The sequence below is a fragment of the Cupressus sempervirens genome, chromosome 8 (assembly GCF_028749045.1).
Source record: "Cupressus sempervirens isolate cs-2001-9-10 chromosome 8, ASM2874904v1, whole genome shotgun sequence".
Taxonomy (NCBI): domain Eukaryota; kingdom Viridiplantae; phylum Streptophyta; class Pinopsida; order Cupressales; family Cupressaceae; genus Cupressus; species Cupressus sempervirens.
In genome coordinates this window covers 23,186,263-23,208,108 of record NC_143125.1, presented here as the reverse complement: position 1 = coordinate 23,208,108, position 21,846 = coordinate 23,186,263, and the positions used below count along the sequence as shown (strand labels likewise).

At 32.0% G+C, this 21,846-nt stretch overlaps 1 protein-coding gene across 8 annotated transcripts in view; it reads right to left on the bottom strand.

Moving 5' to 3' along the window:
• Positions 1-1,384: 1,384 nt before the first annotated feature.
• LOC149541383 (uncharacterized) overlaps positions 1,385-21,846 on the bottom strand; it is a 32,605-nt gene continuing 12,143 nt past the window's right edge. For 4 of the 8 annotated variants that reach the window (XM_089796659.1, XM_089796661.1, XM_089796660.1 and 1 more), the window contains exon 4: positions 10,609-11,059. In XM_089796659.1, the coding sequence (XP_089652785.1) occupies positions 11,043-11,059 (17 nt within the window). In that variant the 3' untranslated portion in view covers positions 10,609-11,042. Of the gene's footprint in view, positions 1,850-4,757; positions 5,064-5,475; positions 5,688-10,608; positions 11,060-21,846 lie in introns of those variants that run through there. The other 4 variants (XM_089796658.1, XM_089796666.1, XM_089796656.1 and 1 more) reach the window with 4 other exon arrangements.

Sequence of the window (21,846 nt, the reverse complement as noted above, 5' to 3'; positions counted from 1 at the left end):
AGGGTAAGTTTTTTTTTTATGATATTGAGAACATTTTTCACCCACCCAAATATGCTTAATTAATGAGAACTTTGTTAATGTCAATGCAAATTCTCGGTCATTGTAGGGATCCAAAAATATTTTCCAAATCAATACTCAATTGAAGGTCCATACTAAATTCCTCAACCAGATTATTTATTTCAATATAGGGAAGACATAAGTCCTAGGAATAAATCTCATTGGGTCAAATTGAGTCCCAAAGGATATTTGGGTACAAAAATGATGCCATGCAACAAGTTCTACATAGACCTCTTTGTGAACTATCATTATATCCTTCAATAAATTATTTAAAATTAACATATTATTTTCTACATTTTTAATAAATATATCTATATCATCCATGTTTTTTAATCTAGAGTTTACTACTCAAAATAGACTTGTGTCAACCATTTCATTATTAGGAGATTAATACAATTTTATCATCCTTTATCCTTGGAGATAGTAATAGTGGTGTGCTTTTGTAGGAAACTAATAATTCATCCTGATTATGTTCTTGCCTATTTGGGGAATCAGGACTAGGTTTTCAAGTGAAGGAGAGGGGGATGGAACAAGGCCTTCCTATTGTTAAAAGGAGTGTTTTGATGACAAAGAAGGAGCGCTAATTTCTTCCTCTTCTACCGACTGAGAGTGTTTGAAAATCTCTAAAAATTTAAAAATTTTTTCCTTCACAATTTTGCTAGGCGCGACTGAAAAAATCTTTTCCGTTAATTCTGAATCAAAATATACAATTTTAGAATTAATCTTAACTCTGAAAATTGAAGCAGCTATTTATTATATATCTAATTGTTAGTGATGATCTTAATATGTTTGAGGACTTAGAAAATTCTTAGATATGCTTTTAAAACCCCCAGAGTATTTCCAATATTTTTCAATATGTTAATGTTAATTAATTCTATAGGGAAGATAGGAAATTTGATCTCACAGTAGACAGAAGGAATGGGTAAATCAGATTAAGTCCAAACTGGTATTTCCTTCAAAGAAATTAATTTAAAAACCATTAAGATATAGAGGAGAGGAGGGACTGATAGAAGTTTATCTTTAATTTGTTGATTTAAGCATTCTACAAAGGAAAAACATTACTTAAGTTTAGTGGTACATATCTCACCTCTGAAATTCGAAGAAAGCCAAAAAGAAAAATAAAAGTTAGAAATATGACTACCTTGGCAGAATGCCATTAGACTAAATTTATGACATTCCTCCCATAATCTTTTAGTCGTTTGGTTACGAATTCCTCCCATAATGTTTTTATAAAGTAACCCAATTCTACTAAAGTTCCTTCAAATTTCCTTATAATAAATAATATAATAAATTCAAATTTTAAACTATCTAAAATTATTTTAAAAAATTGTTACAAAATAAGAATAAGAAATTTTGTATAAGAACAAATATAACATTAATCATCGAATTTTATAACAGCAACAAACATTTACTGTAGTCTATAAGCTGACAGCTAAAATATGGTAGTTACAGACCTATGCCTGTAACCCTCGCATTCTAGATGGATTCCCTTGGCTTAGATAAAGGGCGGTTCATAGGTATGATAATATATTGTTTTCTATCAGTTCACAATGACAGTTTAATTAAAATAAAACATGGAAGAATACAGCTTGAGCTGAGTATAAATACTAACTAGGTAAATATAATAGCAATAAATCACAGATAAAATCTCTTATGTAAAGTAAAACATTATTTACAAATGCTCAATAGTTGTTGTCTCCATTGACAGATGAGTACCTTCTGATTTTTCAGCAGCAACGAAGTAGAGCTTCGTACGAAGACTTTCACAATCGATCTCACACGTTTCCACCACCTGAAAACAAATAACATTGAATTTTCACCGTCATAAAATAAGATGAAAGCTCTTCCTTGGAATCTATCAGTGTTCGAGGAAATTAATTGTGTATGTTTAAACTATCCAGCAATAAAAATATAAAACATCTAATCAATTAAAATAGATATGTAAGAAGTCTCTTACAGGTAGAATATTGACCAACAGAGTAACTATCATATATATATTTTGAACAAAACATGAAAATAAAATGGTGTTTCATAAGAGGAATCAGTTGAAATAACTTTGTATTATAGTACTTCTTGTTTAGCATCCAATTATGATTATAACATAAAGTTGTTAGTGTTTTTTTATATTGAATAAATATATATTACATAAAGAACTGGAAGTTTAAAAATTGGGAGATAAAATAATTGCTGATATCAATTGAATACTAATTGTTGCCTATAATATGTAAATTCAAAAGTTATTTGTGTTCATGATAGTTATCTATGATTGAGTGAAATGCATCATGAGTATATTACAAAACATGACCTCATCTATTATAAAAAGCATACTGATGCAGTATCATATTTGATGACGTGGTACTCAAACCTTAATTATAAGCAAAAGAACTTACCAAATAAGCTTTTGGTAGGAATTGGGAGTGCTTTGAAATTTTTACATAAGATTTTGAAAAGAATGAAGTTAGAGTGTTCAGCTAATACATCTCCTCTTTTTCCCTACTATTTCATCCTACTTTTATAATCATATATGGTAGTTTAAAATATTAATGAATCATAAAAATTCATTATAGACAACATAATATTTCACTTTATAATATAAATATATATTATGTTAAAATAGAAATTTCAAAATTTGTAATGTATATGTTTCTATTTTGATTATTTTATATATAATCTTAATTTAGTTAATTTCATTTTATTTTATTTTACTAATTTATAATTATTTCTGCATTTTTTACTATCTATCTATTTTTCACTATCTATATTTTTTACTTTTTCGTACAAGTTTCTGGTTTCTTAAGGACAAAGAAATTGGTTTCTAATGATTTTTTTATTTATTTTTTGAGATATTAGAAAAAAAAATTACTATCTATTATACTTCAGTCTGGAATCACATGTCATATCTTTTTACTAATTTATAGAAATGAATTTCTATTTTTGATATTTTCATGTCTTGTTTACTATTACTTTTATTCTATCATCTTGTTGTTCATTCTTCTATAATATGCAGACAGATATATTCAAATAAAAAAGGTATTTCATCTAGTTTTGTATCATAGTTTTTTTTACTAGAACATATTGTAACTAACAACCAACTCATTAGAATTCAATTCTAAAATTTAACTTTTTAAACTTTTCTTTAGATCAAAATGTGAACCTAACATATAGTTACTAAAGTTTCATACCTCAACACTCCATTGTAGTATCACATGGATGCTACTTATTTCCACATTGTTTCCTTCAATGGCTATCACTAGGACAAACATTTTCTAGAACCTCAATTGGATTCACTATTTTTAACCATTATCATCTTCTTCTTTTCAAATATAGTTTAACAAAATTATGCTTAAATGTATCCATTTCTCAATTTTGGTGGAGGTTAGTTCATTATTTCCTATATTATTGTGTGTGTCAATCCCTTCTCACACAAATGAGAGTCCTAAAAGACACACATTGTGAAAATCATAATCATACTAGACAAAATTAAATTGTTAACCTTTTTCTTTTAGAAGCATCCTAGCTAACATATCTTTCAGCTATCACCTCTTGCCCATATGACACAAATGCCTTTAATTGTCCATATGAAATAGATGCCTCTAATGATCATAATTGTGCCAAGGACTCCAATTGAATTTGGTCATCTCTCTTGTGAGACTTGTTCCTTTTCCAAAAGAAGAAATATAAAATTTTCAACAAAAGTGTAGATATCAAACCTAATAGAAAAACCCTCAAACCCTCCTGAATTGGCAACCTAGAAAACCCTTAATTTGTAACTTAGGCCATCTTCTTTCACTAAATTTATGGGTCTTGCAATTTAATGTTTGATTGCATTTATATTTTATTTTTCCATATAAATTTTTATGTAACTTACCAATAACTTTTTAAAAGGATGTAGTCAAGTGGTCTAGTCACTTGATTCTTATGTTGAAGATCAAGCTTCAAACCCCTCTAATAGTTTCATAACATTAGACGGTCTATTGAATAATTATAAGAACATTTGTTTCACATATGCTATATATTGATGCTAGCAAATAACAATTCACTTTATGATCATGGAGTGTTTAGTACTGTATAAAGAAACAATCCTAAGATGTTAGATGGTACAAAAGGTAGTTAGCAACATTTCAACATGATAGAAGTTAATGTAGGTTATATTAATAAGTAATTTACAATTATTTTATGTCTAAAATATTGACCATTTCAACAATTTATTCTTACCCTAATTTCTATAACAAAAAATTACTCATAATTTGAAAATATACAATAATTAAAAAGATGAAAAACATAAGTAAAACATATTATTTTGTATTAAGACTATTTATTAAAATGACAAAAACTTTTGTACTAGTTCCAATTTTAACAAAAGCATCTTTCTAGAATTGGTTGTATTTAAAGTGGATTTCATGTAGTGACTCTCTGTCTTCCAATTATTATTATTTATAATATAATTACTAGTCATAAACTAGATTTATAATATTTAATATAAAAAATGATAAAATTAAAAAAATCTTAAATGGTATTCTTAGTCTCTTCTATATCATTTCTTAATTTAATATAAAAAAGCTTTTCCCATAATTCTAAATTCTGATCCTTTTTCTAGAACGGGCCCAAAACTCAATGAATTTTCCTTCATTACTTCTTTTATAACATTTATGAGTCTCTAATAATTAAACAGATTATTATTTTTGGAAAGCAGAGAGTACCTTTACCTTTACCAAGATGGTGTAAAAGACTTTCTTGGCCACGCAAATTGTGTGGGCAGAACAGACTTCAAGATTCTCCTCTTCCAGCAATACGAGAATGGATGAAAGTAAGCACCACTCTGATCGAGTTATAATCTCAATAATCGCATTTGGATGAAAGCTGTTAACTTGTACTCTTGGAAAATTTGTCAGCTTTTGCCAATCAATGCCTTGTAAACTCTGATTTGGTATATTCTTCATTGAATTGCAGCTTTCATTCTGAGAAACCTCTTTCAAATGAGAATTAGAAATTATTGCACCTCTGACCTGCTAAATCCACAGATTTACATAGGCCAAATTTCACCCCTTTATGTCATCCGACTTCTGTAATCATGGTTTTCAGTATTTGAGAAACACAATCAAGAATAATTAGATCAATATCTAAAATTTGTAATAAAGTATTATTTATGTCTTCTAGTTTACTTAGATTCTGATAATGGATAATCAAAACATCAATTTCAAACTTTATGCAATCTATTTCAAAAATCGAAATCTAAATCTAAAACTTTCCCAATATAATTTCATTCCATCTAAGTTCTCTAATTGATGCTATATATTTCGTTAGAAAAAAATCATAAAGACTGATTCATCTGATAAACCCTGAATCAACTGATTTGACTGCAATACAATTGTACGAATATTAAAAAAAACATCGAAATAAGCTCAAGAATTTTCTTACCTTGGTAGATCGTCGTGTATGAAAAAGCGGGGAAACATTCCTGGGTGTTCGTAAGTGTCTAGTAAATTTCCCATATTTTTTGCTGCACAATCTTCTCATTTCTGAAGAATTCTTCAATACCCTCAAATTATTGTCAATTATGTTCAGGGCATCTTCTTTATGGAAAATATACCACATAATCGTGGATCACGAGTTACACGCCCGATGGGATATTTTTTTCGCATACAGCAAAACGTGGGAATTGGCATTCATTAAAGAAGGAAAATTTCTTACCTTATACTCTTTGAAGTGGGCATATATAGCAAAAAGAAACATATTTTATGTTAAAGAGGAACCTCAAAGCAAGTGACAGGTTAGTTTGTTCATTTCATCCATGAAATTGTAATTTTTTATTGTAATTTAGTTTTCAACTGATGGACCACTTTCAACTACTTCCGTTTGGGTATATTTTGACATCTATTATTAAAGTATGAAATTAAATATGTTTATGCTCAAAGTGAGGAAAAAGTGAGTAGTAGTGAAAGTTGATGGATGGTATTAAAGTTGATGGATGTTATTTGTGAAAGGTATTGTTGATTGATCATATAACAAGAAATTATTAGAGTAATTTTGTTTATAAATTTAGGATTTTATTTTATTGAGTTGCATTCTATTTAGAACTTACAGATTTTTTAGGTAGACATTATGATAAAAGTTTAGTCTTGATTAAGCTTATGTAAGAAACGTTACAATAAATTGATAGAGATGATAAAAAAAATTATCGGCAAACAGCCAAAGTCTAGATTAATTATTATTATTTGTTGAAATTAATTATTATTGTATGTTAAGCGAAGGTAGATTCAAACCCAAGACCTCCCACATGAGAGGCTTGCAATTTACCGTTGCATTGTAGGCTTTTGCCTAATGATAGATAATCTTATCTACTAAGACATGAATTTATTGAAGTCCATTAATTAGGATTCTATCATCTTTGATAGCATTATATGTTTAAAATGTCTCATTTTATTATTATGTAGTTTTAGTATGATGGAAAATATTAATCTTCATTACAACATACATAATCTATTAAATTTGTTGAATCTCATCCATTAATCTCCACTGAATTTTTAGATAAATTCTCTAAACATGTTAATTTTGTGCTCCCTACTTTGACTAGATATGAACTTAACCTTAGTGGCATTTAACCCTAAAAACTTATATAGTAGAAAATATATATGATTTTTTAAACAAAGGGGCTATTATAGAACTTCTAGTAGAAATGTGACATGGAATTCTTGTGCTCTAGTGTTTATAATTTTAGTGTATATATGCTATAGAGAGCACCATAATAGTAACTAGCAATGTCTAATAAAGAGAAACCTTATTGGACCAGTAAGAGTACTACATAAGTTTAGATTAAGAGGTATTTCAGAAGATGCACATAATTTTGATAAGAAAAGATGATTGGGGAATAGGGTTTAAAACGATTGAGAAAGGCTTGTTTTTGTAAAGAAACTTGCTATTATAGTTAATAGCGGCTCAAATGACCGTGGGTTGTTTTCCTGAACAAGCAGAATTATTTTTTTGTCTATTACCCAATGTCTAATGGGATCATGGATAAGATAACTATTTAAAAGGATTTAACAAGTGTGAGGCCTTATGTTGAGATTTTAAAAATATTATTGTATTTTTAGGGCTTTCCTTAATGCTATTTTATATACATGAATAATTTGAGTATAAATGATATACAAATATTTGAATATTATTTAAGTAAATATTATCTATATTCTTATTCATTGTTATCAAAATATTGATTAAATTAACTATCAAATTTATTTTCTTTTCTATACTAAACGCCCAAAAAAAACATAAATGTCTCCTTAGAATAGAATGCTTGAAAATATGTAATTTCCTTATAAATAAATGCACTACTAAACATCTTGTTTCCAACAATTTTTTTAAATTATTTAACAAGTGTCACATAGTGGCATGTACTTGTCGTTCTAAATTTGTTTATAATATAATTTTAGTTTTTTTTAGTATTAACATAAATAGTATTTTAAATAACTACATTATTATTTGATTTATTTGAAATAATTAACTATCAACAAGTTCTATAAAGATATCAAAATTTAGTAATACAAATAGATTCTCCTCCTAATCTTAAAAAATAAAAAATAAAAATCCATGCTATTCTTTATTATTTTTGTAAGTAATATATTAAATTATTAACTCAATATATTAAATTGTTAATTCAACTTTAAAACTAAAAGAACATGATTTATTATTTTAGAATTGCAGAAATTTCTAAAGTTTAAATTGTCACATTAATGAAAATCTAGCCAATATGAGAACCTTCCAAAAAATAACAAACAAATTAACCAACAAACAATTCAATCAATCATATAATTTGAATAATATAGAAAATTCAAAAATAAATAACAAAACTATATGTTGGTGTAAATAAGTATTTACTTATTACACTTACTTAAGTTTACTTAGGTTAATGCATTATTTAATTATTTTACATTATTTTATTATTTATTTTAGGTGAGACACTTAGGAGTTTGTGTACTCTCATGAGTTACACAACTCTAATTGTGCACATGGTGTCTACAACATAGGAGTATGCATCATTCACTAAGTTGTCATGTTGGCAACCTAGTTCTCCACACTTCTCATTTAGCACATGTTGTCTACACCACTGATTTGTGTGCTACACCATTGTAGGCTTATCCTCACATCATCGCACTTAATCCCATGCTTAATGGAGGATAACCCATATCTGGTGGACATGTGCTTGGTTGTATGACTTATCATGATGCTGACTTCTATGCATTCTAGAAGCTCTCCTGAGGCCTTTATATACAGGCACTCCTAGTGTACTCTTAAGCTGACATATTGAATGAATATCGTCATTATGATCATACTCTCTCTATTTTGGTCTACCGTGTGCTTGTGTTGAGTTCTTTAGTTCTTAGGTGAATTCTGGCCTAAGCCAAATTCTTACACTATATACATATTTTGATAACTCAAAAATAGATACTCATGATTGGTAAATATTAATTCAAGTTTCAAAAAATTGAATATAATACTTTAATTTAAGTACAATAAGTAGGAGATACTTCCTCTAATAGGAAAAATTTTAATATTCCTTTTTTGATTCTATTGTGTAGTTTTCAAATCAATTTCTTTGATCTATTTTTCATGATTAGTGGTTCACGAGAGCTCATCTCTAGTGGTAATGAAATAGAACACTTAAGACATGTTGCATCTTTGAGGGTTTTCACAAATACAATAGTTTAGTTAGTAAGTGGTTCATTCATTCATGTGGAATGGATTCTCATAAATACAATCAATACTAAGTTATTGGTAGCTTGTATATTAGAAACCCTATGTTGGAAATTTAATCTTGATTGTTAAGAATCTTCAATTTAGGACATTAATGCCTTAAGCTTATGTAATAATTTCAATTTAGTTATACTTTTGTTATCAATTCATTTACACATTCAAAAATGAGGATTTATGTTGGAAAACCTTCAAGGAAAAATTCAATAGTAAAGATATCTGAATTTGTGTCAAGTAGGAAACATATTATAAATATTAATATACCTCTTATACAACTTTTATAATCTATTATTTATATAGTGCATAACCTTCACACACAACCACCACAACTCTAGAACATAGTGAACCATTATCAATGAATAGCATACAATATAGATATCTCTTTGCAAACCTCTCATCTTGGGAGGGCAACACAAATTAGTATGAATAAGATCAAGAAATCCATTTGGAGTTTCTTTGTTAGAGTGAAAAGTCTCTCTTGTTTGTTTGCCAAATTAGCATACCTTGTAAAAAATGTTAGGAGTCTTCTTTTGAAGGCAAATATCTAACAAAAAAAGTAGAACTTGTAGAAACAATATTATCAAAGTTAACATGACCTAACCATATACACCATAACCAACTTTCGTCTATATAAGAAATCAAACAAATATTCTAACCATTTTTCTAATGAAATATGTTACCTCTTGTCTTGGATCTAGAAGGAATCTCCCTTCCATAATCATTTAGGATCTTGCACATTTCATTATTGAAATGAAAAACATAACGTTCATCCATTAGTTGACCAACATTTATATTGTTTCGGGTACTCTTTTGTTATTAATAAATAGATAATAACTAATTTCATTAATAGGATGTGATTAAGGCTCAAAAAAAATTATTGACCTCTAGAAAATTATGACACAATAATGATACCATTTTGGGAGCTTTAAGAATGTTATTTTTATCACTTAATAGAAATCCAATCAAAGGTGTTTGTACTAATAACTAATAAAAAGGAAAGATAGGTTTAGTTCATAAAATAGTTCTATCAAGAATATATAAGAATTTTGTTGAAGAATGAAAAATTAAAAAATTGAGTTTTGTAATTTGGTTTTTTTTGCTTAGCTATATGTTCGGAGGTAGTATATACCTCATAATGTAAAATGGTTGCTTTTTGGCATCTAAGATGGATGATTTTGAATCGGTTTTACTTTTAAAAAAATATTAGAATGTAGAAAACTAATATGTGGATCAAAAATACCTAAATTATTGTACTTCTAATACCAAGCTTCTATTTCATAAATTGCCCATCTTATAAGGAGATGGTCACATTTATTAGATGCTAGCTTCACCATATCAATAACTCAACACTGAACCCAAGAGATAACAAGATTGCAAAGCAACTTAGATCTTTCCTATTAAAAAAATGAAATAAAAAATTATTTACATTTAAGAATATAGATAATATATTTTGTTAAAAAACCATTTACAAATTTCAATGTACTAAAACAAAATTGATTTATTTGATTTAAAAGAGACATTTAAATTTGTTAAAAATAGAAATATCTATTATTTTGTAAAAACAGAATTTAAAATTTTAATATATTAAAAAATACTTGATTTATTTTAATTTAAAAGAGACATTTAAATTTGTTAAAATTATTATTTTTTATATAAAAGAAATATATAATACTTTCTAAATTTAAAAAAAAAAAAATGTGAATGTATCAAAAAATAATTGATTTAAAAGAAACATTTGAATTTGCTAAAAATAATATTTTATTTATATATAAAGACCAATTCTCATTTAAATAAAAATAAGAAACATTGTGTAAAAGCAAACCTATTATTAATAATCAAATAACAAACATCGCCAAACATTTACTTAGTCTATAAGTAAGCAGCTGAAATAGTATAGCTACAGTTACAGACCTGTGCCTGTAAACCTTCATGTTCCAGAGGGATTCCCTTGGCTCACTTTCACAGTACAAGGGTGACCCACGTTCATAATAATACTAATAATGTATTGTTTTCTATCATTGGACGATGACAGTTTAATTAATTAAAATATGGAAGAATACATCTGGGGGCAAATAACTATAATAATAATAAATTACGGATAAAATCTCATACGTGTTATAAAGTAAAATACTACTGTTTACAACTGCTAAATATTTGTTGTCTCCACTGAAAGATGAGTACCGTATGATTTTTCTGCCGCAATGAAGTAGAGCTTCGTACAAAGACTTTCCCAATCCATCTCACTGTTTTCCATCCCCTGAAACAAATAACATTGAACTTTCACCACTGTAACGGCGTAAATATAAGATGAAAGCTCTTCATTGGAAACTAGTTGATATTAACTAGTAGGTTTTTACAGTCTATCAGTATTTGGAAATTAACTGTGTATGTTTTAACTGTCCAGAAATAAGAATATTGACATCTAATCAATTGAAATATATATGTAACAACTATATTACAGATAGAATATAGACCAACAAAGTAACTATTAGAATAGATATACAAAAATGAAATATATTGAACAATACATGAAAATAAAAAGATGTTTCAAAAGAGGAGGAATCAGTTGTTCAAATGAATTCTGTATTATAGTACTTGTTGTTTGACATCTAGTTACGATTATAAAGTTGCTACTATTTTTTATATTGAAATAAATGCTCTATTCATGCGAACTTAGAAAGTTGTTTGTATTTAGAATGGCTATTAATGATAAAGTAAAGTGAAATGTGTTAGTTTAAAAAGTTATCAGTCATAAAATGTCATATGAGTGTATTATAAAACATGTTTTTGTTTATTATAAAGATATGTTGATGTAGTATCATATTAGATGATGTGGCACTTAAATCTTAACTATAAGTTAAAGAACTTAGCAAATAAGCTGCTGAAAAAAATTGGAAGTGATTTGAAATATCTATATAAGATTTTAAAAAAGGTCAAATTGGAGTGTTCAACTAATAGATCTCCCCCACCAAATATCTCTACTATGCCACTCTACATTTACATTCACGTGATCAATTCAAATATAATACAAGTTGTAACATGACATGTAATATAATCCAAAACATAAACTAAAAATATACACAATTTATTTTAGATCCCAAATAATTTAAAATTTAAATTAAAAACATATATATTTATAAACCATAAAAAAATTAAATGCATTTATTTTGTCGTTGCTTGGCAGCCCTCCTAGACATATGCATGCTGAATAAATTGTAAGTATATATACCTACACTGTGTATATGTATAAGAAAATGAAAAGAGAAGAATTTAGAATTATTTTATATTCTTATAAGTTATTTTATTTTATTTATTTTATAATCAAATAAATTTATTTTATTTTAAAAATATTATATTCCTTATTAACTATAAAAAGAAATAATGTTTCTTTCATACATTTAGATTATTGTTGTCATTGTAAAATTTCTAAAATTAATGAAGAGATATTAAAAAAAGTTATTATTAAATTAATAAAATAAGTTTTGGCCTATTTTATAATAGAATTCTTTAATGTTTAATATGATATAATAATTTAGTTTTATGTCTTTTGAAAATCTATTTTTGCTTAATCCAAACATTAAGTAAATATTTAAAACAAATAACTTGTCACTAAATAAAATAATAATTCAAATTTTATTTATATATAATAATTTTTTTTAAATAAATAAATACTAAAACATAAAAAATGAAAATTTTGAAGTAAAAGTTAGAAAGTTTATCTTTTCAATTTTACAAATGCAATTTTTTATCAGTAAGAGGTCAAAGCCATGATTAATTATTATGTATTATTATTGATTATTATTTTATTAAGCATGGGTAGATTCGAACCCAAGACCTCTTCAATAAGAGGCTCACAATTTACCGTTGTGTTGTAGGCTCTTGCCTTTTTTGTCTATATTTATTAAATTAAATAAATATAAATTGTTAAAAAATAAAAAAAATATTTTACATTTTGTTTCATTATGTTATTTAATAGTCTTTTATTATAAAAAGTAGCAAGAGGGTGTTGACCTATGCTACAAACAACAAACACTAGATATTGTCAAACAACAAATTAACAACACCTAGTACTAGACATCCAAAGAGACAATGACTAAGGTGTACCACTATAAAAAAGTAAAAGTCCAAATATGAAAAATCCACCAACTATAGTCCACATTGCTAAGGATCAACACAGGACAATCCATTATGCTAGTTGCATTTTTAAACCAAAAACAACAACAAAGGACCCATGTGCGCCCTTTAAAACTAACAACAACTAACTAGTCACAAGAGGAAAAGAAATAAAGAGGGGGAGACAAAAAAATCCTTAGAAGGCCCAAAAACTAACCTTAGGCAATAGGTAGCCTGTTTTTTTTCACCCATATAGCTATAGGTCCACAACCAACAAAACCCCCAATTCAAGTTAGCTTTCTCAAGAATCTTCCACCCCCTGCAAACTCCCCTCCCACCTAAAAAGAGAAGGGGTCCTCGTCAATAGTAGAAGGAGGTGGAAAGATCCTAAAATCAATGCTAGGGGAGAGAAACTCCTAAACATCAGCACTATCAATAATGGAAGCTCAGATACCTTCCCTTTTAATAGAACTAACCTCCACCACAAAAAACACAAGAATTACTACACCTCTATAGGAGTCAATCCCAATAAAGATCATGGAGGTAACAACCAACAAACTCCAAATCTAGTTTGGAGGAACACCCCAAACCCATAAAAGAAGAATATCATAAATTGTCCTCTCGTCATAGCTTCCTTCCACCTTAAGAACAAGGAATCCCACCTCAATAGGGATAATGAGAAGGAAGAGAAACACTAAAAAAACCTTCTTCTAAAACCACTTGACCTTCCTAGCATCAACCAAATGAGGAGGATTTCTCAACCCACTATCAAAAACAACAACACAACATATAACCAACTCAATATATGATATCCCCATCTCAATAAGAGTTATGTGCATACTAGAAAACAACATGAACCAATCCTCAAACAAAAAATGTATCCTAAGGTGCCTTTGAAATCGTGGGTGAGATTTCATCATTATAGAAATAACAACCACCTGGTTGCCACCAAACAAAGCCCACTTAAGAGACTGGGCGACATTCAATGCATGAGGCCCCTTGATTTGGACAATCCAATAAGAAAACACCCCTAGATGCCTTAAGGAGAGGCATTAAATGATTGTTCCAAACTTAGAAATAGAGAGGCCACAACCTTTACTTATTCCCACAACACTAGAGGAGCTACCAGGAGTAACCATATGAAACAAAAACTTGGCTTCTAAAAGAACAACAAAGACAATAAGCAAGAGAGCTGCCTCAAAAAGGCTATTAGGGGGAAAACCCTAAGCCAAGATGGGCTTCTACATACCAATACCATCAATAATGAAAATCCTAGAAATAAATTCTCTCCCCCAAACATTAGAGGAGCACTCCAAAGGACTAAGGGTCTAAGCCAAACCAAAAAAAACCTACTCGTACTTACAATCCCAATAATAGAAGTTAGGTCACCATCATTAGGAGAAACCCTCCTTTGCCCTTGAGAAACACCATCAATGTTAGCCAAGGGGCTCCTAGTCTGATATCAAGCTACACACAGACCTCGTAGCCAATAGATGTCATTGCAAAACATCCATGAACCCACACCCCACAACCTGAAATAGTTGAAGGAAAAAATCCTTTCCCTCCCTCTAAGATGAGCACCCATCTGCATAGGAACAAAATGCAACAACGTGAACTAGTGAGAGAGAGAGAAGGAAAGCATTGAAGAAGAAGCACCAAAAGTTGTCCATCAAGATATTCACTCTCTAAGTCCCCTACACTATCATTTGGTCCATCCATTTAGGAAACCCTAGCGCTGACCCTTCCTCCACTCATTCTATTTAGTAGTTAATGGTTTAAGTTATTTTTCTTTTTAAAATTTAGGAGTGTTAATGCCAAAGTGGTCTAGGTCTAATTTAATACATTAAACGGGCCAACCCTTTTATTATTAGAAATCATACTTAAAAGAAGTAAAGCTCTAATGGTCTATAAAATGTTAGATATTTGGACTACAAAATAAATGATCAATGGACAAATTAGATTAGGTGTATAATTGTGAAGATCATAATCTTTTAAGGCATTAAAAAATAAAAAATAAAAAATTTAACATTTAGATAGAGGTACTATAGAAAAATTAGAAGTGAAAATTCATCAATTTAATTTTTAATATTATATATTGATTTTATATATTTTCTAAAGATTTCATGACCAATTCTAACTTTTAAGTCTTAATAGCAAAGGGTTTGTTTCCCTTTCTACCTGTTGTGTTTGCTTGATCATAGTATCAAAGAGTATAAGGTAAAACCCAATAAACCCATTCCATATGAAGGGTTGATGCAATTAATTTTTGAGTTCCTAATGGATCATGTGAAGGAATCTCTTCATTTTCCTATCCCTATCAATAAAGAAAAAAGCCATAAAACTCATGCAAGTAGTAAAGGGAAAGGAAAGAGGTTGATCATTGAGTTGGGAGAGGTTAAAAGGGAGTTAGTTGAAAGAATTTTTTAAAAATCAACTATAAGGAAATGGAGTTGGATTCATAAGAAGCTAGTGATGATAAACCTTAAAGTTTAGAAATGAAGGAGGAAGTGGAGAGTGGTTTCTATAGTGGGTCGGTGGAAAAAAATTGGTCACCAAATATCCTTCCTTGCCCCCATATGAATTCATTCTAAGGAGATGATGGCTAGTTTCTAGGAAAAGGAGGAGAGGGGAGGCACAAATTTGGAAATTGGTAAAGAAGAGGAGGAAACTAAAAATGTGGACATAGGGGAAGAAGAAGAAGATTATGATAAATAGGCCTTGTGCTATAAATCCTTCGAGGATAACATCACTCATGATGTGTAGATTAAGACTAATAATTACACTCTCAATGTGGCCCCTAAAGAGTCTAAGGAAAAGATTGACAAAAATAGAGAGAGGTAGTTCCCAATTGCTAATACTATGAGTGTAGAAGAGGTCCATGCCAAATTACTGGAGGAAGACCTGAAAGGTAAAGATATCCATCCTCCGCTTGGAGTACTCCAAATGGAAAAAGAGATTTAAATGTACACATTCAGAATGGAGTAGTGGATTTTCAACTCCATTAAAGAGCTCAATATCAATTAGAGAGCCCTAATGCTAAAATGGAGGAAATTGAGAAAAATTTGACTGGGGATGTAGGGATTGGTAATGCTAGTAATAATGTGGAGGAAAAGAATCAAGGTCTAGTAGAGAGAATTAAGATTTTGCAAAGAAATACTTTCACTCTCATCCATAATTACCACAAATTGTTGGAAGCCTCAATGGAAAATGAAAGTGAACAACATAATGGTTTTGGACTTGGATGAGGCTAAGGGAATGAAAGAGCCTTTGGGTAAGAAGAGAACAAGGTATGGTACTAGGAAGTTGAAGGCTAAGACAGAGGAACATATTAAAGATGTCAAAGCGGTTGTGAAGAAGATGTAATGTCCCCATTTTAACAGTTGACCAAGTGTGTGTGCGTTAGCCTTGTTCTACATGGTCTCGAGGGCTAACGAAGGGTTTAATGGGATCCTAGACTGTTTTGGCCTAGTCATTTCTAGTTTGGGCAAAAACAAAGTTGATTTACTTAGTTTCAAGCATACTTACTATTTTTAGTAAGTCGGCAGGACACAGTGTAGGTCAATTTTGGTGATTGGATTCGATACTCCTCGATGAGAGCTTTCCGATGAGCTATCACTCGCATTATACGAAGTCCGATTGCTAATACATTTTAATGCCTGAATTTTTATTAAAGTAATGTCTAATTTAATTGTAAAATATTAAAGTGTTACTTTAATATTTATTTTATGGTGATGTGTACCCAAGGGAGACATAAGGGGTATTTTAATATATGTTTTATATATTACACATCTTTTATCCCACATTGCCCATATGAGTTGAGCGGACCCTTGAAAATAGAATAAAAGGAAGCATTTGTGGCTTCATTAGGCAGGTTGAATATGAGAAGAAATTGGTGTGTGAGTTGTAGCTTTGTTCTTGGCATTTGACGATGTTTATCCTCTCTTGTAACATTCTAGACGTCATTCCCTTGGGGTTTGGCCTTTTGAATTCTTTGTTATCGGCTTCATTATCAGGCAGTTTAGTTGCATTTCCGGCTACAAGCGGATTTGGTATTTTGCTCATATCTTCTTCACTACTTGTCCGACGCTTATGCCACTTTGAGAGAATGATATTACGAAGGTAGTGGACTGATTGAAGGACAAAGTACTGTAGCAACAAGTTCAAAAGCATGTGCTGGAGTATTATGTCAATAATGCTGAAGTAATTAGTGAGTTGATAAATCTGTCATGTATTTAGTTTTATGAATTCTGAAAATAACATTTATTTGGTTGTAGTTCATTTCTACTTTGCATATTATTGTAGTTTCTTTCTTGTTTATGTTGTATGATACCAATTCCATGCACAAACACAACAAACAAATAAACGTTTGATTTCTGGAGTTATAAGGGGTTTAAAACATTAAACAGAGAAATAAGAGGTTGCATGGAAACTGTTTGACAAAATTCCTTTGAGAAAATTGGTTTGGTTTTTTGGGACATCCAGGGGTGCCCATTATAGTGGTATCAGAGCTATAAGTCCTGCCATCTTGTGGAGGTCTTATAGGGAATTTGGAACAGCCGGATAGAGGGAAAAAGTGTTTGATCATAAATAAATAAAAAACATAGGCTAAGCATTTATGTTTGAGCATGCGATAGGGGTCTTATAATTTCCGCGATACCAGAGCAAGACAAAATAGGATTTCAGAATTGCAAAGAAAACAGTCTAGTACATCTGTGCAAGTGGACATTGAATCCAACCATACAGACACAGAGGAGATATTCTTTGATCAGGACAATAATATGGGTGATCGAGATGACAGGAATACAGGATTAGGTGGAGGTGGAAATGATAGTCCAGATCAGGGGCAGGTACTGTTCAGACAGTTACTGGATACATTAGAGCAGAGGCAGCGCATGCAACAGGAGCAGAATAGGTGAATGGACATGATGTTGCAGCTCATGGCTAGACAGATGGGTGTCAATATTAATCCAGGTGATGCCAACAACAGAAAAAATAACAACGAGGGAAACAATAACAACGGGGGAAACAATAACCATGGAGGCCAAGGCAACAACAATGGTCATGAGAATAACATTAATGGTAATAATGGACACGGCAACAATGGGAATGAGGCTGATAACTTTAGACACGTTGCATGCCCAGCATGGACTGTGAGCTCGAGACCTCTTCTACCCACTTTCCCACCCAGAGATCCGGTTCAACCAGTAAACAGACCGTAGATTACCAAGTTACAGGATCAGTTTAGGAGGGATTGGGAGGCTAGTGGACCAGAGTTTGAGGCGGATATTTCTCTTAGAGATTATATGGACTTGAGGATGAGACACATGCCTAAAGCAAGAGGGAGGAATCAAAACTTTGAGCTGAGGAAGAAAGTTGGAAAACTTTCTTTACCTTATTATGATGCTTCAGGAAAGATGACTGCACGAGCTTGGGTGCAGAAGGTAGATACATACTTCTAGCTAAATCCTATGCCTGAGGAGGAGGCTATCAAGTATGCGGCTATGCACTTGGATGGCGTTGCACATGAATGGTGGCATCATGGCATGGTGACTTTGGGGCATAATCATATTACATCCTATGAGGAATTCATCGAAACATTGATTGGGAGATTTGACACTAAGGATCCCAAGTTACATTTCAAGGAGCTAGCATAGTTAAAACAGTCAGGTTTTGTGGATGCTTACATTGCCAAGTTTGAGTGCTTGTCTGTACTTGTTACTGATATCTCTCCTAGGAGATTGGTGGTGTTATTTTGTGATGGTCTTGCTGATCCATTACGAGGTTGGGTGAAGGGACATGATCCACTCACCTTAGCTGAAGCAACTAAAAAGGCACAAGATTTAGCCCCTTCGGTATACAAAGGAAAAAACCATTCAACAGATTCTTCCTACCGCAAGGACAAAGACAAAAAAACCATTTCAGAAAGAGTATAGCAAACCCAAAGAAGGATCAAAAGGACTAGACAATGAAACCTTGAATGAACTTCGAAAGAAGAAGTTGTGCTTCCATTGTAGAGAGCCTTGGGACTTATCTCATAAATGTTCTCTCAAGGATAAGGCAAATCAAATCGAGTATTTTTCAGCAGAAGAGTCAAAGTCAGAAGGGGAGGATCAGCACTCCGATTCAGATGAGGGTAACACTATAGAGGAGAGCAACATTCCTAAGGATGATAGATCATTGGCATGCTTGACAAGGGCCCAAAAGGTAATCACATTTAAGGTCAGGGGTACTATCCAGGGGCAGAAAGTGATATCTCTTATTGACACTGGGGCTACACATAACTTCATAGATGCACAGTTGGTAGCCAGGAGAGGGTTACAGATAGAGGAGCATGATGGGTTTAGATTCATGGTGGCTAATGGTGATAAGTGATTATGCACTCAGAAGATATCCAATCTTCACATCAGGTTTGGAGATGGCTGCAAGTTGGAGGATGAGTTCTATGTTGTGGACATGGGAGATTATGATGTCATCCTCGGCATGACATGGATGGCTTCACTAGTTGAGTTCACACTCAATCTAGCAAAATTGGAGATGAGATTCCAGCATGAGGGCAGAACTGTGGTACTTAGAGGACTTTCAGATGGAGGTTGTAGAGTAGTGTCCTTGAGGAGAATGCAGAGACTTTTTCGTCATGATGACATAGAGTGGGCGGCAGAGTGCTACATTATGCCAACTTCACCAGAGCCACAAGAAAAGAGTCATCCACTAGATATCCAGAAGATACTTGATAGACACGCTAAAGTATTTAGTGATATTCCTCATGGGGTTCCTCCTAACAGAGGGATGGAACATGTTATTGAGCTCAAGGAGGGAGCCAAACCAGTTATGATTACTCCCTATTGTCATCCTAAGAAACACAAGGATGAGATAGAGAAGGCGATTAAGGATTTGTTGGAGATGGGGCATATCAAGCCTAGTAAGAGCCCCTTTGCTTCAACAGTAGTATTGGTAAAGAATAAGGATGGGACGATGCACATGTGCATCGATTACAGGGCATTGAATAAGAAAACAATTAAAAACAGGTATCCCATTCCTAGGATTGATGAGCTGATTGATGAGTTGCATGGGGCATGCTTCTTCACCAAAATTGATTTGCGATCCGGATACCATCAGATCAGGATGAGAGCAAAGGACATTGAGAAAATAGCCTTCCGATGTCACTATGGCCACTTTGAGTTCATGGTTATGCCATTTGGTCTAACCAATGCACCTGCTACATTTCAAAGTTGTATGAACCAGGTATTCCAGAAGCAGCTGAGGAGATTTGCCTTGATCTTCTTTGATGACATCTTGGTCTTCAGTAAGACCTGAGAGGAGCACTTACATCATCTGGAGGAGGTGTTATCTATTCTGGAGAGAGAGTCATTGTATGCCAAGAAATCTAAATGTGAGTTTGGCATGACTGAGCTCCTTTACCTTGGGCATATCATTAGTGTAGATGGCGTTCGGGTTGATCTCGAAAAGATTAGAGCTATTGTAGAGTGGCCTAATCCCACAAACCTTACACAGCTTAAGGGATTCTTTGGTTTATGTGGTTTTTATAGGAGGTTTGTTAAGGGATTCTCATAGATTGCTACACCCTTGACAGATCTTACCAGGAAAGGAGCCTTCATGTGGACAGGGGCAGCACAGAGGTGTTTTGAGCATTTCAAACAGGTAATGTCTTCATGTCCAGTTCTAGCTCTACCAGATTTCACGAAGCCTTTTGAGCTTCATTGTGATGCATCAGGTGATGGGATTGGAGCAGTATTGATGTAGGAGAAGCATCCCATTGCATTCGAGAGTAGGAAGCTCTGGGGAGTTGAGAAAAGTTATTCTATCTATGACCGGGAGATGTTGGCCATAATGCATGCATTGGCCAAATTTCAATCATATTTGGTAAGTGGACATTTTGTGATCAAGACTGATCACAATAGTATTAAATAATTCATGAGCCAGCGTGATCTTAATGACCGGCAACAAAAATGGGTGACTAAATTGCAGGCTTATGACTTTGACATAGAGTTTGTCAAAGGTAAGAAAAATGTGGTGGCTGATGCCTTATCTCGGAGACCTCACTTATGTGCTCTGGCAGAGATTTCAGGAGATTGGAGAGATCAGATTATAGCAGAGTATGTTGGAGATGCTTGGGCTTCTGGATTGATTTCAGGTACCATACAGGATGATCGCTATGAGGTGATAGATGGATTGATCAGAGTTCAGGACAGGGTTTATTTGATTCCATCATCACATTTGAAAGAGGCGATACTGAAGGCATTTCATGATGCACCCACAGCTGGACATCCGGGGGTCTTCAAGACCTACAAGCAGATCTGAGAGCGGTTTTCATGGAAAGGGCTCAAGGATGATGTTCAGAGGTATGTCAGGGAGTGTGTGATTTGTCAACAGAATAAGGGAGAGCAAACATTTTCTGCAGGTTTATTACAGCCCTTGCCCATTCCTGATAGGAAATGGGAAAGTATTTTGATGAACTTCATCACTGGTTTACCACGAGTGCATGGAAGGGAGTGCATCTATGTGGTGGTGGACCGCTTGACGAAGTTTTCTCACTTCTTTGCTATTCCGTCCACTTACATAGTGGCACAGGTGGCAGATCTTTTCTTTAGAGAGATATTTAGGTTACATGGGTTGCCCAGATTCATTGTCAGCGACCAAGATAGTAAGTTTATGAGTGTTTTTTGGCAAGAGTTGTTAAGGTTGTGTGGCACAGATCTTACACCTAGCACTAGTTATCATCCACAAACAAATGGGCAAACATAGATTGTGAATAAATGGGTGGAAGGATATTTGAGGAACTATGTAACTACACAACAAAAGGCTTGGATCAGATGGTTGCATATGGGAGAGTATTGTTATAACACCACTTATCATATGTCCATCAAGATGACTCGTTTTATGGCACTCTATGGTTATGAAGCACCTAGCTTC